The following is a 22,683-nucleotide window of genomic DNA, read 5'->3' on the forward strand; positions in this document are numbered from 1 at the left end:
GACACACACACACACACACACACACACACACACATTATGACTGGCCCGCTGCGGCCCCTCAAGAAACCCACCATTGGAAGAGATGGATACACACTTTGATACCTCATTACAGCCTTCTGGCTCACACAGCCTTAATCTAAATTAAAAAGAGCTCATCAGATCAGTCAGAAAAGAAGTGGGGTAATAATATCACCAACTAATCTGATACACAGGACAAAAAGGTGGAGGGGGTGGGGGCGAGTGAGCAGAGATAAACTGAATTTGCTGAAAAAAAGGATTTTCTGGCTAAATGCAAAGACATGCAAATTCCTATATCTTAATATATCAAGTCCTCCAAAATTTAAAACAAAATTGTACAAAACTGCGCAATGTGTGGCCTTTTTTCATAAGCATAGATCCTTCACCAAATGCCACAATTTTGACTTGGTGGGAAGAAGTTTGCAGCTCATGGTCTCACCCGTTGTTAATGATTTCTTGTGATCAGCACTCACTTGCAGATGTTTCACCAGATTGGTCAGATGCTTCAAATGTATCGTTGCATGGTTCAGGCTTGTATTTTCAGACCCCATGAGCCTAATTTGCGTTAACATGTAAGATTTTTTTGCATCGGAATCTCGACTGGTTTGTCCTTTAAATATTCACAGCTGCATCTGAATTGCCAGTTGCGCTAACTATGACGGCATGCCAATTATTTTTTGGACAAGGATGGCGAAGTCAAGACCGGCCAACTCGCACTCTTTGTTGGTTGGGTTGATTATGTTCAGACATGAAGAAATTGGTTAAAGTAAGAATATCAGGGTAAATGAATCAGAGGCAGAGTGGGTCATGCCTTCACCATCCAGCATGTCCAGAGCCATATGTTGCAAATGAATACGCTCAGTTCACCAAACACAGCTCCAGGTCAGGGTTCTGCATGAAAGTTGCTGATATTCACAAATCAGTTGGAAGTAAAATACTGCAGGCATATTTTATTTTACAATCAAAAAGCTATGTATTACTTATATACAGTATATACTGTCACACAATAATGGGTCTATCTGTCACTTTGATCACATCTCAGTTTGTGTTCAGGATACTCAGATTGGCCTTGCTTTACTGCTTAAGAAGGAGCTGTGATGTCATATATTAGCGGCCCAAAATATATTCATACAAAACAGACAAACACACACACGCGCACACACACACACACACACACACACACACGCACACATGCACGCACACAAGTTTCTCTGTCCCGGCTGCTCAAACAGCTTGGGTCCATTGTTCAGTCAGCTGCAAAGCTTGACCTCAGGGAGACAAATTGAGGGACGCACCATCTCCCTGTCTCACACACACACAGACACACACAAGCACACGAATACACACATACACACATACGTCGGGTCTGAAGACGATGACATTTTTCACAGAGAAAAGCGTCCAAATGGCAGGTGTCAGGGGCCGTCAGTCTCTAGCGAGGCGCTAGAAGGCAGGCAGGCACACGCACACACACATAAACTCCAACTGCCAGTGTGAGGCACGTCTGAAAAGAGCAAAGCCTCACAGACACTCACGTCAATCTGGTTGCAGCAAAGGCCTGCGCTTGTGTCACGCACAAACACATATGCACTGGCATGCACACATACACACCCAAAACACAAATACACACATGGCGTGTCACACAGACTCATCACACATGTTTGTCACACGCAGGACCATCGCAGGGAATGCTGGCACCCTAGGGGAGGATGGCATGGAGGGGGAGTAAAGGGGGAGAAGAACGGACAGAGGCTGACCACCAGTGAGGCATGGTGGGAGGAAAGACGCTGTGGGTGATATGGATGAGGCTGGCAGATATTCACTGTACGCCACCTGTGAATGCTGAAGGCCTGTTTCAACTACCAATGACGAGCTACACACACAAACACAAAGACACCTTTTCCGAGAAACACTGCTGAGCTGTGGTACCATCTGTCATAACACAAAGGTCTAATACAACAAATCGAGTATGTTGTACAGATTGAAAAGCCCCTTCAGGCAAATTCATGATTTGTGATATGGGGCTATATAAATGGAATTGACGTTTCAATTTTAATTACCTGTCCAAAAGCTGGTTGTGCTCATAATACACCAAAATATACATCAAAGATCAAGAAGGAAGAAAGAGCGATTAAGGAAAAGGTAATGAAGGAAAGCAGAGAACGAGGACACAGATGTCACGGCCATTTCAGGCCCTTTGGAGTAAACATTGCGACTAATGGGTAGGTGAAAGTAAGGAGAGGCATATACTAGAGATTTCACAGCTCCCAGGGTGCAACAATTCGAAGCAGAAGTGCTTTACACTGTTCTCTACCTTCTGCACCTACTTCCCTCAGCCACCATCAGGTAACCAGTCATCCTGTGTGACATTCAGTCACAGATCTAAATCAAATTCTATCACATTACACTCATCTTGAGGGATGTCCAAACCATCCTCCGTTGCTCGTTACTCTCCAAAGTAATGTGGCTCCTCTGTGGTAGAGACAGTAATGATTTGACTAGAGGACAGCTGTGTTCCCATTCTTCTCTCTCCCATTATAACCTTCCATCCATGTATATGTAACATATATGTCTTGCTCAAACAAGATTAAGAAACCAATTTCGTATTTTTAAAAGGAGCTGTATTTTTACCATTATTTGCAATGTTAAACATTGCCAAAGCTTTCCTGTATTAAGTCTAAGTCATCACTTTCCTCCTCTGAAATGATGATACACCCCACAGCCAGGCTGGGGCCATTCCATGCCTCTAAATCCATCTGTCCCCCTGCTCCTCCTTCCGTCCAACCTTCAAACCTTCGGTGAGGCCTGAGTGCCTGGATCTCACTCAGTCATCGCTGGTCCTGCCACTGTATGTTCATCACTCACTCAGCCTGGCCCTGGGAGCATGCCTGGACACAGGACATGACAGGGGATACACACACCCGCACCCACACGCAGTCATAAATACAGTCTACACCACTGTCCTCCAGGTCCATCAGCTAGCCAGTAATAATGATCTCATCCCACCAGGAGTGAGCCGGAGGGCAAGACGGTCAAGGACTTATTGCAAGAATGGCTGTGTGTCAATGCAGGCATATACTGTTGGCTATGTGAGTGTTTCCTGCTGTTACTGCTTATACTGCTCTCGGACAACTCAGAGTATGAACCAGTCAAGGAGAGAGCGGTGACACTACTACTAGAGAGAGACATGACCTGCTACTCTTATCAGCTACAGAACACAACATCGGGAAAACACATAGCTACATGGAGAAAACAAGGCTAAAAAAGATGTCATATTGAACTGTAGCAAGAATCGTCATTTGGACAAAGCAGTTCCTTTAAGGCACTGAAAATTAAAGCACATTCATTTCATATCAATATATTGTAATTCATTCATTCATTCAAGGCAAACAGGAATCCAGACTTGGAGAGCCTCAAGGATGTGTTTGTGTGATTATGAAAAAGTAACAGGGTCGGTCATCACATTGCCTTCAGGAGTTGTGGAGCAAGTGGTCAAGAAACTGGATGTCATTTTTCTTTGCCTTTAGCTGTGTGTGTGTGTGTGTGTGTGTGTGTGTGTGTGTGTGTGTGTGTGTGTGTGTGTGTGTGTGTGTGTGTGTGTGTATATCATCACCGCTGCCCAAAGTTCTCCCTAACCTTACCCCACATATTCTTGCCCTCTGATATCATTAACATCAGCTTGCTGCAGCCAAGCACTGTCAGCTTGTCATTCTTCATGCACACAGCCCCAAGCACACATATTAAAACATTCAAATGTATGATAGTTCAACCACATCACTGTGAAAGCAAACAGAGTTTAAGTTTAGTTGAACAATCAACAGCAGCCGTCACTTGCCTCAGACAAAGAGCATTCAAGTCAAAAATATTAAAACACTCAGTCCAATTTGGTACCGTAAGCAGCTGCAACCATAAACCCACAAACATCATCATCATGTTTCTCATTTATGTTGCTCAGTAGATAAGATGCATGTTTTAAAACCTCTTCATTGCTCGTTCTGCAACTGGGAAAAAACAACTGTTTTATCCTTCACTCTAACAGATGGATATGCAAACAAAAGCAGGTTTAAGTACAGCAGTCGGCAGAGGTTGTCAACAGCATGTAAAACATGGGAAAGATTCAAGATTAATGTTATCTGTAAAGTGATTCATGGAGATGGCGGTAAAGCAATAGGAGCCAATGACAGCTTCAGAGTGCTCTTACAATTTGTAAGATCTTCTCAAAGGTACAGGAGTTACATCTTGAGTGTCAATATATCACGACTCACAGTGGTATGTGTGTGTGTGTATGTGTGGTTTGTGCCTTCCCTACAAATCAGCTCCTCTCACAAAAATCCAGAAACACCAGCTGACGAGAGTGACACGGACCACTGCGCGTCACACACACAAACACACACACACACACACACACACACACACACACACACACACACACACACACACACACACACACACACACACACACACAGAGACATCTGTCTGGTTGGTGCTGAGTACTCTTATGAGTTTTGACAAAGCCTGCATGCTCTACCAGTCAGTGCTAAAGCACAATGACAGACAAGGTCAGGCTGCACTGGCCTGTCAGGGAACCAGAAAGAAACACAGACACACCATGGACGCACGCACACATGCATGCACACACACACACACAACAGTGGGCAGTGTGCTAGCCATGAGCAGGTGTTAATGACAATAACCAGTAAGCAAATAATCACACCATATGCAAAAAACACAAGCTAACATCAATGCACATTCATGTTTGAGCCACATACGACCTAGAAAAGAGTTTACCGAAGTCAGAAATGAGGAGTTTAAACTAATGTGTCACAAACTGACATCCAGCAGGAGGTCTTTAAATGACTGGAACACAGCTGTATGACAAATAACCTCATGTGCATTCAGCGGGGGCCATCACAGGCACAGACAAACCCTGTCAGCTAAATAATACCTCATGCTGTATAATGTCCTGCAAGATGCTGGTCATTCATAGAGGCATTGTTCAAGCTTAATCATGTACGGTTACTTTGTTGTAAATCTAATGGGGGATGAAGAGTCAAACCTGGTGATTTAATCCTCACTTAGCAAAGACAACAGTGAAGGGAGATAAAGGACTCTTAGATCTGATCCATTTGAAGAGCTGTCACACTTTACGCTGTGGTTACACTGACATTTCTACATGGAAAAAAGAAACGTGTTCGACATCCTTATGTTCCATTGTACATGCAGCAAACAACTATTTTCCCCTTGGAGAAGGTCATGTAAAATGTTTATTACTTTCTATTATGGTAGTTTTGTTTGACTGACCTTCAAGTTCCACGCTAGGTGTGCACTGTACTTTTCAATTGTTTTTCTGTGATAGTAAAAATGTAATGAAATTCGAGAATAATATTTATTTACGAAACAGAGCTGATTCAATTAACTGGTCAGGACAGCCAAGTTCACTGAATATCTTCATCATTATACAAAACCAACAAAATAAAACTTGAGGGAAAATAACGAACCTGAGCCTGTGACATAATGATCAATACTTTAAAATCCAAGACAAGCACACACATCCGAGGCAATTTCCACAGCAGATCGTTTAACCCGCTTAATTAAAAAGGCCTCCATGATGATAGTGGTAACCTGCCAAAATATTAATGAGGTCATGTGCTTGTTATTAAAGATAAACACTCTAAAGTGGACTATCATTTCAGTGTGATAACACTTAGAGTGAACTGATCAGCACGCTGACCCCTAAGACATCTTACTGCCAGCAGAATGTGATAAATTTTAATTCCACCATTATTCCAACCATGCTAATGTCTTCTATACTCTAACCTAAACTTTGGGTTTTCAAGAAAAATATTTTCTGATGGATCCGTTTAAGTCAAAGTGCAGTATGTCAGATCCTCGCTTGTGATCGACTGAGCCTTTCCAGGATGCCCCTTTCACACCCAATCATGATACTATCACCTGTTACCACTGAGCCTGTTTACCTGTGAAATGTTCCACATGGAATTGATGACAACCGTGAAATGAAAGCTGTGGAAAAAGCATGTAAGCAGACCTTGGTTTAGAATTTTTGTCCAAGAGATGTTTATAAAATTTATTTGACATCGGCTGTAAATTAGCATTCAGACAATTAACCAATTAATCCATCAACAGAGAAGTAATGGTCAAATATTTCTGTTAAAGCTGTGGTGGGAAGTTTATTTTTGCCATCATTCAGCTCTGTTATGTGCCCATAACAGGAGATTTCAACCAGTCACAGGTCATTTCAGAAGGAGGGTGTTCCTATTGGCTGTTCTGCGCATGCAGATGAGCATGCACATCTCTTCAGATGGTGAAAGCCTAGTCCCACATAGCCAGACCTATGTGCACACTTTGTTTTAGCGCTGTGCCAGCTCTCGAGTAAGTGAAACTGATTCAATCCTGAAATAAAACACTGTGCTACTTGTGTTAATTTCCAACATCCCCTTTGCCTGCTACAAAACGCAGATGTGAACACATCTCAGCTCCACACAGAGCTTTGGGCTCATTATGCTTGATGCAACAGTGCTCATATATATATATTGTATTGGACACACACTGACTGGCCCTTTATACACAGTCACACCCATTCCTCCACCTAAATGACACTACTCCAACATACACACAAAGATACACAGATGTGTGCCCTTGTTTTGGCTGTCTTCAGGAAAGGCCACACTACAAATTATGGAAGAGGTGACTCAGTGAGTGCAATGAGTCTACTCAGACGGGACTGAGGCACTGAAAACCTCACATACACACACACACACACACACACGCACACACACACAAAAATACAAGTAAGGATGTCCCGCAGGCTGCCATTTCTGGCTGTCATTCCAGCTGAGCACTGAGGCAGAAGGAGGGAGAGAGAGAGAGAGAGAGAGAGAGAGAGAGAGAGAGAGAGAGAGAGAGAGAGAGAGAGAGAGAGAGAGAGAGAATGAGAGTGGTGGGTGGAGAAGAGAGGGTGGAGGCACAATGAAGGCTCACAGGGAGACAGGAAGCAGATGGTGCAAATGAGGCTGAGGTCTTTAATGAACTACTGCACTGTCAAGGCGGAGAGGAGAGAAGAGCAGAGGAGAGCAGAGGAGCAGCCATATAAAACATCTAACAGTATTTCTGCCAATAAAAAAAAAAAAATCAAAACTGGCAATGTCACATTTTAATGGCCGACTCCAACTAACAAGGTAATGATGTTAAAAAGTTGGGTTAAATGAAATTAAACAATGAAGACAAAATACAGTCTCTCTTGCTCTCACTCCATTTTTGTGGATATTTGCTTTTGAGCCAAAATACATCTTTCTAAATGCACAGCTGCTTTCAGCAGCTAAGGATGACAAAAAAGACCAAAAAACAAGGGAAGCCAAGAAACACGGATGGTAATGGAGCAATGGAAAGAGTCAGAGGCTCTGCAAACACACTGAAACAGACAGGACAGTATTCAGCTCAGGAATAGTTCGTCTGTGCAGCGCAAGGTCGCTGTATGTGCCGGTGGTTTTCCACCGCCGCGGCAGAGCCAGCTTCTTACACAAGGACCGCCTGAAAGACTTTCCACACCTGTCGATCAAAAACTGTTTGAACCTGCTTCAGCCGACAACAATGCTCACACATATAGAAACACACACAAAATATACCAGAAACTGGGTCAATTAATTATACTGGGGACATTCACAGCGAGCACTCAGACCCCTCGCTGTTCCTGATGCTACATAACGATTCTCCGTCATTGCCATCATCCTTGTTGCCGTGGTAATGAGTTTCCCCTCATGGCAGGTCAGGGTCAGCTGTGGGTCAGTCAGCAGGGGAGTAAGACCCTCATAGTCCGCAACAACCGTCACTCCTTGAAGCCAGCTATCTTTCCCTGCCCTCCCATCATCACGTATCAGGAGATATTTTGGTCAGAATTAGCACATTAGAAAGCAGCGTTCACACGGATATCTTTACAGAGTCTTAAATAAAGAAAATAAATGTTATACGTTGTTAATGCAGCAGCAGAGCAGGCATGTGCTGCCCCGACTACATCCTCAAAGAAGGCACTGTGTCTACAAAGCTGGTGTTGTGTGTTTGACACAATTTCTGAGAGATTTTCTGTGTCTGGATTAATTATTATTTGGGATGTTAAGGATTAATCTATGATTGATTAATCACCGCTAAAAATTTCACACAATCAAGAACACATGAACCAATATGTGGGGTGTGCTGTTTCATTTGTGCACCATACATGCAGTGAGAGTGATTTTCCATGCGACAGGAAAGGCATCATAAAAAGACGAGATGCCGGAGAGTGAAATAATCAGCTGCCACGTTGCATAGACTTTCACTGTGTTTCTCTAATCAATGATCCTAATACCTACTTAATACATTTATGTATTATTTATTTACGTCACTCGTTTGAATAAAACACACTTGGAAGAAAAACAGGTATTTCAAGTTAATTAAACAATTAATTAATAACTGATTACAATGTGGGTTCCAAATGATTGAGGACTGTGCTTAAAATTTACACCTCTAAATGTCAAATTAAAGTTTGCTTTTCACCACAGACTGACAAAAGGACACTAGGTTATATTTGTGCTTCAGCTACTTGAGATCTATGTCCTTGCAATGGTGCTTAAATTTCATTTGCGCTGAGAAATTTGAGGTTAATCCCACCCGAGTATCATATATATCCCACAGTGTGTAACACTGACATGCAAAGTGGGCCCTTACCCCAGAGTGTCGTATTTCAAACAGATATGTCGGGGAGAACCACACCTCAGAGGTACGACTGGGAGCAGTTACTGAAATACCAGCGTGTGGACTTTGCAGGCCATTTCAAAAGCACATTTATTTGATCAAGCTTTTACAACGGGAACGTCTGAAGAGGACAGATGATGGAAAAGGAGACAGTGGCGAGGAAGAAAGGAGAGAACTGAGACGGAGGAGTGAAGATAGGAATAAAGATGAAGGTTGAGAGAGAAGTGCAGCAAGAGCAGTCTGTGTGTTCATTTTATTACAGACACATATTCAGCTTTAACATCTTCATATGTTTCTGAGCCTACATCAACCACGGTCCAAAGAAACCAAAGTAAGGCATTAGACCCGACGACTTCATGGCGATATCGTCGAGATCACAACGACCGTACTTCAATGGCTAACGTCAAAATAACATCTCTCTGCTGATCCAAAGTTCATGCACCCACAAAAGCCACAAACCATATTAAGGCAAAGGCAGACCACTTTCACATGTGCTACGTGCTGCTCAAATACAGTTAATCATATCAGGTGATCGAGGACATTCAGCCAGCACCACATCAAACAGAAAAACAACATTCTCATGTGTTGTGAAAAGCACGAATGCCATTAGCTCCAGTCAAAGAACGAACAAGAGAGACATTATATCAAGATGTGAAATTTTGCTGCACTGGAGGCGCTCAAGTCTACTCAAAAGGAAAAAATGTCTGTCATGAAAATAATCAAGTGGAAGTTAACTTAATAAACTCCCCACTTTCACTCTTTCTGTTCTTGCAAATAGACAGAAAATGGAACTTCAGAGAAAAATGTGGGCAATTATACCGAAGGTATGACCTTTGGTGTGCATGTGTGCATGAACTCAAAGATACTGGGAAAAGTCTCGTATGCAGACACACACACATTCACGCACAGCTCAGAATGATTCTAGGCTGTGGTCCCATTGCTAACCTCAAGTCAACAAACACACATGGAACTCAGCAAAGAGCGAAAGAGACGGAGCAGGGAGAGGCCAGTGGTTATTATCCTTGGACAGAGGTTCTGTGCTGTTGTATTCTGAAGTGTGGACTGGGCCTGGTTACAGACGCAACGCGGGCCGCGAAATGTCTCTTTAATTGGACCGAAGTGAAACAAAGTCCAGATGGCTTTAATGGACAATATTCGCTTGAGGGACACATTCCAATTTGTCTTTCTCTCCATCTGTGTCCTGCTCTCTCACTCCCACACATTCTCCTCTTGTCCTTTACTCTTTCACTCTGCAAACTCTTTGATTCACCCACCCTTACCCTCCACACACTTAACTTTCTCCATTTCTATACAGAGACCATAATTTCTTATTCATCACTATTATTCCTGACCTCAGTGACATCCCCCTTCATCCCACTGTCTTCCCCATCCTTGCATACCTCCCTCCCACTCTCTTATTAAAGCAGACTGAACCCTGGCATTGACTCTTTACAAGTGACACTCAAGAACATTTCATTGAACATTTATTCTAGAAGGTTTTGAATATTTAAGTCTTGAAATGTGCTTGAGGAGTTTTTCAAACAGTGGAAAACATGAATTGTAGTTTGTTTCACTGAAATATACAAAACATGCTGTGGAATATAAATGAAAACTGTATAATCACATTATGTATTAACTGCTGAGACATAATAGATAATGTCAGAATCACATGAGCCCAAACTACGCCATGAAGGTCAGCCCTCTGGAAAGTAAGGTTCATCCATCCATCCAGCCATTTTCAACACCCACTAATTTCTATTCAGGGTCACGGGTTACTGGAGCCTGTTCTAGTATGCACTGGATGAAAGGCCTTACCAGTAGGACACGTCCAGGGGGTGACAATAGCGCCTCGAGATGAGGTCAGCGAAGAAGGATTCAGTCTCACGACATGCTGTCCCGTTGCCAATGACAACCCTGGTACAGCTAGTATGGACAAGAGGAAGAGAAGGACAATGAGGATTAGGGAAGCAACCAAAAAGGTTTAAAAAATGAGGTGCAATTCACAATTCACTTTCCCTGTTTATAACTCAGCGATGCATCAGAAGGCAGACAGGATGACAAAGTATACAGATTTAAACACAAAGCAGCAGTACCTGTATTTGATCATAAGGTGGCGCAGTTTTTCTGCTTCTCTGTGTCTGTCTGAATTATGCAGGTACAAAATATCAGTATGGAGAATCTGACCTGAGAGCAGAGAGATGGAGACAAACAGAGGCAGAGAAAACACAATGCTGCTGATGAGACATCATGACGAGAGGGGGCTCAACAGAATAAACTCTATACTATCAGCTAATGTCTCTCCACTGCATGCTGTCTGATGATACAGCCATGCCCTAAACACAGAAACACACATGTGCGTGCACACTCGTAATCTACCTATCAGGACAATGATGAATGGCATCTAGTCTAGCACTCTAGCGGTGCTGCATGGAATCCTCTCGGACAAAGTATTTGGCTTCATTCCTGCTTAATCAAGTAGTCCGTGCAACATAATGAAGAGACGCATGAGTCTTCAATATCTCTGTACTAGGTCTGAATCATCAATAGAGCATGTGTGAGTGTGTCCCAGTCAGACAAAAATCAAATAAAATGCCACATATTTGCGGTGGCACTAAAGCTGGGCAGCTGTGGCTCGGGAGGCAGAGCAGCCGTCCACTAATCAGAGGGTCGGTGGTTCGATTGCCGGACTCACACGTCATCTACATGTCAAAGTGTCCCTGGGCAAGATACTGAACCCCAAATTGCTCCCAATGCTGTAGGCTATGCCATCAGTGTGTGAGTGTGTTTGTGTATGGTTATTGTTGCTGATGAGCAGGTGGCACCTCGCACAATAGGCACTATTCTTAAAAACGTAAGTAACCTGGATGCAAGTCAGGCACAAGGGGATATAATATAAATGTGCCTACTAAATAATGATAACTATTAAAATAGCATGTTTCAAAACAAAACACGAGAACTGCATCATGAAAGCACAAATTGAAAGACCACATAAATGAAATGTACAATATAAATCATCAAAAAGGTAGAAAAAGTGAAATTATCTAATTATCAAACTTAAAATCGCACTGTAGTGTGTAAACACTAAGATAACAGCTGTCAGGCGAAAAGACAAAAATGTGTCTTAAGACGGGATGAAGTGAATACTGGCTGTGTACACATGAGTCCAGTACACTATGTAGTCACTTACTAGTGGGGGAGAGAACTGCCAGCTTACAGCCATGTCTAAAGCCAGGGTCCACCCCCATGATGACACAGCCTCTGACTGGACACACCAACAGGCGCTGCCGGAGGTTCCGCACAAACATGGCGATCGACTCCTTCTCGGCTGTACTTGTCAGCTTAGTCCTAAAGAGAGCGAACGCACGAGAGGGGCAGAGAGAGAGGAAGAGGGAAAGATGGGCAGAGGGGTGGGGGAACAAAAAGAGTGCAGAGAGAAGTAGAGGTCAGTCGAATGGTGAGGGCAAAAAGAAATAAAGAGAAAAAAGAGAAGGGGGAGGGATGGAGAAAGAAGAAGAGCGAGCAGGGATCCAGAGTGAATGAAAACAGTCACACTTAAAATACCTGTAACTCCTGGTGAGAAAAGGCAGAATGAGCCTTTTGTAAGAGTCCTCCACTGCGTTCTTGATGATCGCACGAAGCTCCTCTCTTGCTAACGTCCTTGGTCTCCACCTGCATTAAAATAGTGTGTGAGGTGGGGTTCTATGGGTCATCTCTACCAAAAAACACAATCTATATAAGTAAATACGACTTCTCTTTGTCTGCAAGCTGACTCCCTCTCAGAAGAAAATATGCTGCACATCTGAGACATTAAAAAAACCCAATTTGTGCAAGAAATCACTTATTTGATCTCTTTAGCCTTTATCTGAAAAAGATAAGTTGACTCGGAGCAACATTTCATTTGTGTTCAACTTTACAAATACAGTGCTTTCGATATGTTATTGAATGTTCCTCTGATCCAAAATTCCAATAAGTGCGGGCAAAACTAAATGGAGCAGTACATGACATGAACCAGAAAATCTTTTTTTTTTTTTTTTTTTTTTAAATAAGCTGTACTTTGTGAAAAAAAAAAATCATTTCAAATTCCTTGGGTTTCTGCTCAACTCATTCATTTCTCAAGGTAAAATCTTCTCTACAGAATCCTTGACCATGGAATGGATTGTACAAGAGTGAGGAGCCTTCATATTTGTCTTTGTCTTTGTGTTAATGTTCAGTTTTTCTGCTCCAATCAGCTTCCAATTCACTGTTAATCCTTTAATACCGAATACCTAATAAATATGCATGTGTGTGTGTGTCTGTGTGAGTGTTCGCACATGCATGTGTGTGTAAGGGTGTGTATTGTGCCTCTGACCTGTTGTTGATGCACCACCTGGTGAAATCACACTTCACTCTGTCAGGAATGTTCACCTTCACTGTCAAAATCTTCAGACTCTCCCCTCGGTTAATAGCCAAGGTCTGTACACACACACACACACACACACACACACGTGTATACAGGCGCACGACACAAAATACGCACACACAGCCCGCCTTTAGCACAATACAATATACAGATCACACAATAAAAAGCATAAACAAATTCACACAGTATTTTCCTCTGTTTTTGTTGGTGCTAACTAATCGAGTGATTTTTCTATCCTTTATATATGTTTGCATTTGAAGTGTGATAAGTTTGTTTATGCAATTGTGAAACACAGCTTCATTTTATTTCTTTACAGCTGCAGTTGCATTGCTGGACTTTTACTTGAATTTAAACTACAAAGCTCCCGGTCATTTAGACATTCACACAACCTCGAGCATAAAAATCTGAATCTAAAATCTACATTTTTAGAATGTCTGGTTTCTATTTGGCAGCACATTAAAGCTATGGGAAAAGGAAGCAAATATTTTTTACTAAAAACATCATTTGCGCAAAGAGGGCTTAGTTTGGCTGAGACAAAGTTTCTGTATATATAACGCATATGTTAAAAAAAAAAAAACCTCAAAAGCACAAAAACAAAATCTTTCCACTCTCCACACACACGTGTAAAAGTGATGAGCCTAGCAGTGTATCCTGTGGCCAGGCCTGTTGTGTGCTGGTCCCCCCTCAGAGGAACTGTTACATGCTGTTAAGCAAACAGTAGTAAGTGTCTGACCTTTTCAGTAGGGAACCTTTAGCCCGCCACAGAACAGGGCCAAGAAACAAGACGTCAATCTGGAAACCAAGCGGAAGAAGCGAGCTGACAAATGCCACCACTACGCCACCATCAGCGCCGAGACCGCGAGGCCTGCCCCCCACCCACACCCACACACGTGGTGCCACAACCATTACCACTCAGCAGCACCCTCAGACGTGCTGCAACCATATGCAGCACACACACAAATAAAAACATAAAACACAGCTAATGGCATAGCAGAGGCAAGAATTAATGCAGTGAGCTTGCTCGAATTATGATTAAAAGTTAGATTTCTCCTCCGCTGGCATGTTTCTGCCCTGGGCTGCCGCACTGGCTGATGAGATTTCTCAAACAATCTCCATCAAAGCACTGAAGTTTAACATGCTGTCGAAGGAGGGAGGCAAATACTTCTTTCTGAATTCTTACAATACAAAGCCGCCTTGTTCTGGGGTCAACATTTGATCTTTTTAAGATCATTTTGTGTAATGAAGAATGACATAAACATGTCGAGCATCACAGGCTGATTCCGTCGTTTCCTGCACTTAGCAAGCTGTCTGCTTGTTGAACGTGAGGATGAACAATAGTTTAAAAACCCGATATGACATCAACTAAAAATAAGAAATGACTGACAAACCAATGTTGACTGTTTTCAGAAATTCAAGAAAAATGGCACTTTTTAAGTCTCACACCAAGCAATGACCTATTGATGGTCACAATACCCGAAAGACAACAGAAAACAATAGAAGCTACACAGAAAAATGTGACCGTCTATACAAAACTCAACGACACATGGATAACACGTCATTTAAATCATGTTTGTTTTTCTTAAGGAATAAATAAAATATGCAGGTTTTATTGCCAAAGCTTATCCTTCCATCTACTGCCTCCATAATGAACATACATTTTAAGGCAACACAGATAAGCACTGCTGCAAATCCACTAACCCTAACCCAAACCTCTGCTGCATCGCATCCTGTAATTTAACTGACAAAAAAAAACTCAAAACCCTACATGTGGTGAATGCAACTATGCACCAGCAAAGTTTAAAAGATGTGTCCGTCTGGAGCAGTGATACGATCTGTGTCCTTGTTTCCCTCTGTAGCTGGCCACTGTCCTCTCTGATGATAAATAACCTAGCGTCTGTCTGCACGTCTCTTAGTTTCTGCCTGGGTTGGGTCACCGGTGGAAGACGGAGGGTGATCTGAGAGGAAGGGTGATGTGAGACACAGTGAGAAGCGTGCGTTTGTGTGTTAGCTGGGCCACAAGTGACACAAAGCCAAGTACTGGCCAAACTCTGACAAGACCAGACAGAATGTCTTTCCTCGATACCCCTTCATCCTTCCGCCAGCCCCCAAGGGAGGGCAGCCAGCCAGCAGCTGTCCTCTCTCTATCTGTCTCCATCTCCCTCTCACCCTTTCTTTAGAGGAATACTATCATCAACACATCCATCCATCCGACATATCAAGGAGAAACAAACAAGATACACACAAACTGACACACAGCAGACTTGCACACTTTTTAACCTGCCTGACACACATGGCACACAATGTACTGTTTTAGAGCAGTACATGTAAAACAGTTGAACACGGCTGCATACAGTGTTAATAAACAATGAAATTATAACTGTAAAGCATATGGAATGTAAACCACATAAAGTGAGCATTACTCTTTAGACAGTACGATTTAAGATAAATATTGACTCTCTAAATATCAATGAGGATCAGTCACCAGAAGGGATCACGGTCCAGCACGATACACTGATCTTCTACACAAACACCACTCGGGGAGAACTCGCGACTCCTTCTGTCCTTCTTACTCTCTCTTGTTCTGTCCAAAAACAAACACAACACGGCATGCAGCCTGACTGCCGCTTGTGCAACAACAAACTCTAGATCAGGAAGAAGACGGAGAGAGAGGAAAAGCATTTCAACTGGCAGTTACAGCCCTTCAGTTTAAAACTTGGCTCTATTAAATGCTTTATTTAATCTCAGCTGTAAATGTTTAATATTATTAACAGTACAAATTAGAATAATTTTAACTACAACAAATACATTTTGTGTTGGGGGCTTTATTCTTGAAACGGACGTCACTGAATAACATCATAACAAAAATAGAGCTACTGTGTGTTGTTCCATATTCTTTGGATAATTAGTTTTACATTAACGACATTCTGTACTGCACTCATGTACCACAAGAAGTAACACCAAGTTACCACATCCTTTGAGGACCTGTAAGGCATTAAGACCCACAAACCCTCCGCACGTGTGGGACATGAGGAGTGTTTGTGTGTGTGACAGTAGAAATAAACTTGTTTTTCTCCACCTGTCCATCAAAAAGGAGTGTTTAATTGATGAAACAGCTGCATTTACAGAAGCTCCTCTGCAGGCAAGCCCCAGACTGGAGCGTTAAACTACCGTTTGATAACAACGCAAATCGCATTAAAAATACCCCACTGCACAGTCAACAAATCCGCCCTGGCATACTCAAGAGCGTACCGGCCGCTAATAGCTATAAGGTAAATGCGTACCCTTCGCAGAAGGCCGCAAATCAAATCTGACGGAATTAAATCAGAGCTAAGCATCTAAACTCGATATGTCAAATGGCTTCATGCTTTAGGACATACTGAATACAACAGCTATCTATACACCAACTTTAGATGTATTTATAAAACTCTTACATAAATCCATAACTCTCCATAATATAAAAAATACTTTTTTAGGGCTCTTTGTCTTATGTCATTGAAAAATTAAGGTCTTTGGTTTTTGGATGGTTTATCCGACAAAACAATCTGATGACATTATCGAAAGCATTTTAGAGACAAATGATTAATTAATATTAGCAGATTAATTAAAAATAGGAATTTGTCGCAGCCCCACACTTTTTAATCCCAAAGAGAATTTGAAGCAGTCAATGAACACTGAATGTTCATCCTTCTTAAGTCTTACTACTGGCTTTACATAATATATTTGCCTTTGTTCGTCTATTCAATTAAAACTTGCCAATACCTCAACTCAAACTTTATTTCCTGTATCATATCTGTTGTGAACTACATGTATTAAGAATGTAATATCATTTTTACTTCACTTTGTCTGCCTCCACAGGGCGTTATTTCCAATCTAGAGGTGAACTTGCATGTTCACTGGACCAACTCTAATATGTCCCTGTCGCTCTCGTCATACAATGCCCCATCCTTTTCCTTTAACAAACCGCCAGGGCTGGGGCTTAATAAAATGTGATAAAGGAAATGGGAAAGTGTGTGTTCGCACACATGCCTCCTGTCAAAACACATCTCCCACCTGCTCCCCCTTCCCGACAACTTGACGGCTAGAAAAGGTTCATTTTAGCCGGAGTCTGACAGCTAGCAGGGTCACAGCAGCCTGTGGATTAACGCTCCATGACAAAGGCGAGTCATCGAATTAAAGGCCTCTCATACACTGGAGAGGGGGAGCGGGGAGGGGTGGGGTGGAACGGAGGGCTGAGGTTTAGTCAGAGAAAGAGGGAGAGAGGCAGATCAAGCAAGGCAAGAGAGATAAGTGACGGACGCACCTCGGCGTCGCTCATCTGTTCACTCTCTCCCTACCTTTACCACCCCCACTCCCTCGCCCCAGCCCTCTGTCCGCCTGTGGGCCCAGCAGCAGTAGCTGTCACTACAGGAGAGCGCCTGTCAATCAAAGCTTCCTAATCCAATGGCATGTCGGCAGGGGACATGTCACATATGTTAAGAGGAGAGAATGAGGGGACTTGCAGGGTGTGCTTGTGTGTGAGCAAGTGTGTGCGCAGGCGTGTGTGTGTGTGTGATTGTATGACTGTAGGGCAGAGCACGGTTGCCAGAGAGTGTGGTGTGGCAGGGAGGCAGCGGGTGATGGGAGCTGTGGTGACACATGAGGCCCGGGACCAACTCTGAGTAACCCACTAGTCACTAGAGGGACAGAGGGGGTGCAGAGGAAGCAGAGCAGGGCACAGGAGGGGTAAATATGGAGGCTCAGACAGGGCTAACTGCGACTGACGTGGCTAGCATTCAGAAGCGGCACGCATGAGGCAGACAGAAATGACACAAACACAAACAGATGGTGTGCATTTGTATGTGTGTGTGAGTGTGACAGAGAGTATCAGGCAACTAAAAACACACGATCCAACATTAAATGACCACTCGTATGGTCCAGCATATGAATAAATTGTTGTCTTTCATGTTTATTCATTTCATATGTATTTTCTTAAGCTTTGTTAACTTGCCTCTTAGTTATATTATAAAAGGTGATGCTTTAATTTTGAGGGAGCAAAGCCAGATGGAGGTAAAAAGTGGAGTGTCAGCATAATAAAAATGTGTCTTCCAAAAGAATGAAAATGTCACTTTTTAGATGCAACCAGCAGCTGTGTAGCTGACTTTGTCGGTTGGTCAGTCAGTCTGCTAAAATTTCCCCACCCAGAGTTTTCACCACAGGAGGCTGAAATTTAGCACGGAGGTCATGTGCTTGTGTGAAGTTGTGCGTTTGTGTTCACATCAACAGGCTACAAGGTGGGGATGGCAATGGGAGTGGCCTATCACAAAAAGGCACGTAACTCCCAAATGGATTCACATACTTGCAGTAGAGTTTGGAGAAAGGTTGGTCAGCAGCCAAAGGACAGCTGATAAACTGTTCATGCCATTTGACAAAAAAGGGGCGTGTGGCAGTGGGCTATAACAAAAAAGGTGCATAACCTCTAAATGGACTCACGTAAAATGACCAGAAATTGTAGAAAGAAACACACACACACACACGCACACACACACACACACACACACACACACACACACACACACACACACAACCATTTTGGCACGTCCCCTTTCATAGCCAGCCTAAATACTTGCGGGAGGCATCATTCAACTCAGTCGGTCCACAAAAATCTAGCACAAGCTTCGTCCCCTATAATTAATCCCCGAACTCTTTCATAACCCATGAACCATTTGTCATACAGCGTTACAGGAGGCGTCAACTGACCCAGTAGGTCCACAAAAATCTATCCTTTCATAGGTCCACAAAGTGCTTGAGATTGAGTTAACTGGCAGACAGAGATAATGCAGACAATAAAATTAGTGTTAAATAAATGTTCATTTAAGTTCAGCAATTGTATCTCATTCATTCTAATTATTTAATTGTATTTTATCAGAAAATGCAAAAAAACAACAAAATGATATCAGTACTGTATATCTGCCCTCTAAATATTGGCAATGGCCATTATTTATACTATGAGACTGAAAACTGGTCTGTCTCACTACCTGATGGGACTGGATGCTCTTGATATTGCAGGTGAAGTCAAAGTAGAGATGGAACTTGTCAATGTCCTTGCTTTTGCTTGGCTGGGCCCCTGGTTTTTTGGGGCCTTGGAGAGATTTATCCTGCTCTTTTTCCTTTAGTGCTGTCTTGGACACAGACGACTGGATTGTCACAAAGCTGTTCTCACACCTGACACAGCAAGAGAAAAACACAGAGGGAAAGAGGAGAAGGACACTGTTGTTATCGATGCAATGAGTAAAATATTCCCCTGTCCCAATATCTATGAAACACACATTATATGAAATTCAAAAATCAAACATCACAAAAAATTTGAAATGCTATGTGCGTGTGGATTTCCTCACAATGTTTTCACATGGGTGAGTGTCTCGGGGTCTTTGGCGATCATATCAGCCAAGATATGCTCCACACCTGTAGCCACTTCTTCCACCGACGACAGACCTGACACAAACATTAACACAGGACTTTTAATGAGCTCTGAGGAAGGCAAGTCGTTTCTAGATGACATTAAAATTGTTAATACAACCTCTGTGTTTCTGTTCAAAGCTATGTGTGGATGTGTGTGTGTTTATGTCTCACCTTCAGTACCAGGTTTTATCCACGCCCTTAAATCCAGACTGTGTGGTGCGTCCATCAGTGTAGAGGTGGCCTCCTCAAGGCCCAGCGCTTTGGCCCGGCGAGCCTTTGTCAGCTTACTGCCTTTCTTATAGGGAGAATACTACAGACAAAGACACAAGTACTGAGATGACTGAGATGTGGACGAAAGTGCGGATACAAATTTTACAACATAACATTAAATCACATCTTAATGATAGTTATTACTTATTTATTTATTTATTTATTACTTAATATAAAAATGTGATTCTGACCACATGATCCAGCTCATCAGCTGATCGACAGCTCCTCAGGTTTTGTTCCAGTTCAGTTGTCAAAACCCCATCCTTCTTCAGGGTCTGAATCACAGACTGGGTTTTCTTAGCTAGAGAGCTGAAGAGACACACACACACACACACACACAAACATACAAAAACAGATTATATGTAGTGCAAACACACACAGACACACACAAAAGATAAAGTGATACCCATTTACACATAAAAAAAAATCACTCCCCAATTGAGGCCGTTTCAGGTCTCAAAGCTTGGCCACTAGCACCATCTAGTGGTCAATATCAATTAATAAATAATGAACCAAACCCTGCTCAGATCATGGCTACAGTTGTACATAAGAAACTCTATCTGCATGAGCCACTGCATTCATTTAATGAGTGCTGGTGAGGGTATGAGTGGGTGATGAGGTGCATTACTTTCTTTTTTCTGGCTTAATTTGAGACGTTTCATTTGCCTACCATAACTCCTCATACACCAGCTGGACGTCTCTGACGGCATCGGCGTCCATGTGGTTAATCATTTCTTTGCGGTATCGCACCATGAACGGCACCGTGTTCTCCTCACGAAGCAGCGCAATGATATTTGCACACACCCATTGCTCCACACATGCCAGGGTGGACAGCAGCTGAGGGCGAAGGACAAATGTAAGTAAGAAAGCACAGTCATAGAAGTGCTAATTATTAACTTTACAACAGAACAGAACATAAACATAAAAAACAGCATCATATCCAACAATACCTCTATCAAGTCCCAGTTCATATTGAGTTCATTTGTCAGAGTTTGTGCTTTTGACGATGCTAAAGCAGCTGGTTGTCCCAGGCAGGCACCACTGGTCTTCTGTTTCTTTTGACAGGGCTCATCAAATGTGAAGTCCTCCTCTTCCACTTTCTCTTTCTTTGCTATAAGGCCGGCAAATGACGACCCCTCGCCTGCCCATCTGTCTGTCTGATGGGCATCTGACACGATAAATGACAGCCTCTAAGAGGAAAAAGCAAAAGAAAAACATAAAGATAAAAGCATTGAAAAATATTAGAGATTAATGATGCGATATGTACTTGGGTAACATCAGCCATAAACAAAATGAAGGTTTAATTTCTTTATATAAAGTGTTACAAAGAGAAAGACAACTAACCAGATTTATTCAACTGACTGCTCTACATGCAGCAATTTTGGAGTGCACAGTTCAAATGTAATTTACTTATTTATGGCTGAACAAGCAGTAAATTAATTGTTACCTCCTCCTTCATTCTGACACTTGGCCCACTCTCTTTGGCCATCTCTCCCTCTGGACAGTCTGTCTGGTTTTCTCCATCTGTATCCGTCTTCCCCTCGTATTTTTTTTTCCTCTTTGTTCCAGCTAATGCATGTGGACCAGAATCCTTCAGAACTTTAGCTGGCAGCGATTTTCGCTCTGCTGCAGGTTTGCGTGGTGCCCTCGGCTTTGGATCTTTAGGCACTTTGGGAGCTTTAGGTTGTTTGGGTGCTTTTGGCTCCTTTGGTTTTGCAGTTCTCTTAGCAGGTGCCTTCTTCTCCCCTGCAGCAGGGTCTCTGGCAGTCTTGCTGGGGGCTTTTGGTTTTGGTTCTGGTGGCCTCCATTCCTCACTATTCTCGTCACTACTGACTGTTTGGGTAAATGACCTGATGGCAAAGAAGGAACAAAATGGAAAATCAGCTAATTCCTTTTAGAGAAGGGAGAATAGCTCTTTCTGCTAAACTTGTTCATGATTGTAAATACAGGCTAGCCTCTCTAATGGATTAGACATTGTTATTTGCACAGTCCAACAAGATGAGTATAGCCAGTACAGAAAACGAATGAATAAATGAATGAATGAATGAATGAATGAATGAATGAATGAATGAAAAATCACTCACAGGTCGGAGTCCATGTCTCTGTACTCTACAGCTTTGGCAGTTGCTGCTCGGGGTTTTCGCATCATCTGTAAGACAAGGTGTTTAGGTAGCTAGCTAGCGTAACACCAAATCCGTACCATTAAAATCACATCATTTAGATAACTGACCCAATAAAGGTGGTAATAATAATACATAATGTTAAACTGTCGTCAGAAACTGAAAATGTTATCGTTGGTAAAAGTGTAACGTTAGTTAGTTAAAGGTAACCCACAGGTTAGCTAGCAAACGCTATACAGTGTGTCGTTACCCAGCAAATTCAATTAAACAGAGAGCAAGAACATTTAATTTGTGCGAACTTTAGGACCAACGTTTAATTTGCTGAAGCAGACATGAACTTCTAAAAGTTTGCTAGCTATCATGAACAACTTTGGGCTACCTAGCTAGCTGTTAGCTGCTATTTCAAATTTGGCGCTTCACGCTGACGCTAGCAAAGCTGGCTGGCTAAATGCAGCGACAGCGCGGCATATTCATTTATGATACTGTGTCCCCGCGTGGCATTAAGATTAACAACCCTCTGTACTTTCATACCTTCGAAAATGCTCAAATTGTTTGCGAGTATTCCGTTGGAAGTCGTAGCTAGTGAGGTGGGAACGGGTGCTTCCTGCAACAGTCCAGGATCAACCAATGACAACAGGCAAAAGTCTTAAAGGGGAAAAACTTGGCTGTATCTTCTTCCTCTTTGGTGGAAGT

The 22,683-nt window shown here is 42.6% G+C and overlaps 1 protein-coding gene across 2 annotated transcripts in view; it reads right to left on the reverse strand.

The window, feature by feature from the left end:
- srbd1 (S1 RNA binding domain 1) overlaps positions 1-22,605 on the reverse strand; it is a 117,153-nt gene extending 94,548 nt beyond the window's left edge. The window contains exons 1-14 of one of the 2 annotated variants that reach the window (XM_076743808.1): positions 22,522-22,590; positions 21,955-22,019; positions 21,318-21,720; positions 20,821-21,060; positions 20,541-20,707; positions 20,062-20,179; positions 19,772-19,910; positions 19,537-19,633; positions 19,177-19,363; positions 13,112-13,215; positions 12,325-12,432; positions 11,951-12,108; positions 10,857-10,947; positions 10,579-10,686 (exon numbers count right to left, since the gene is read on the reverse strand). In XM_076743808.1, coding sequence (XP_076599923.1) covers positions 10,579-10,686; positions 10,857-10,947; positions 11,951-12,108; positions 12,325-12,432; positions 13,112-13,215; positions 19,177-19,363; positions 19,537-19,633; positions 19,772-19,910; positions 20,062-20,179; positions 20,541-20,707; positions 20,821-21,060; positions 21,318-21,720; positions 21,955-22,019 — 1,985 coding nt within the window. In that variant the 5' untranslated portion in view covers positions 22,522-22,590. Of the gene's footprint in view, positions 1-10,578; positions 10,687-10,856; positions 10,948-11,950; positions 12,109-12,324; positions 12,433-13,111; positions 13,216-19,176; positions 19,364-19,536; positions 19,634-19,771; positions 19,911-20,061; positions 20,180-20,540; positions 20,708-20,820; positions 21,061-21,317; positions 21,721-21,954; positions 22,020-22,521 lie in introns of both variants that reach the window. The other variant, XM_076743807.1, reaches the window with a different exon arrangement.
- Between the last annotated feature and the right edge of the window lie 78 nt (positions 22,606-22,683).

This window comes from Chaetodon auriga, chromosome 11 (assembly GCF_051107435.1).
Source record: "Chaetodon auriga isolate fChaAug3 chromosome 11, fChaAug3.hap1, whole genome shotgun sequence".
Classification (NCBI taxonomy): Eukaryota; Metazoa; Chordata; class Actinopteri; order Chaetodontiformes; family Chaetodontidae; genus Chaetodon; species Chaetodon auriga.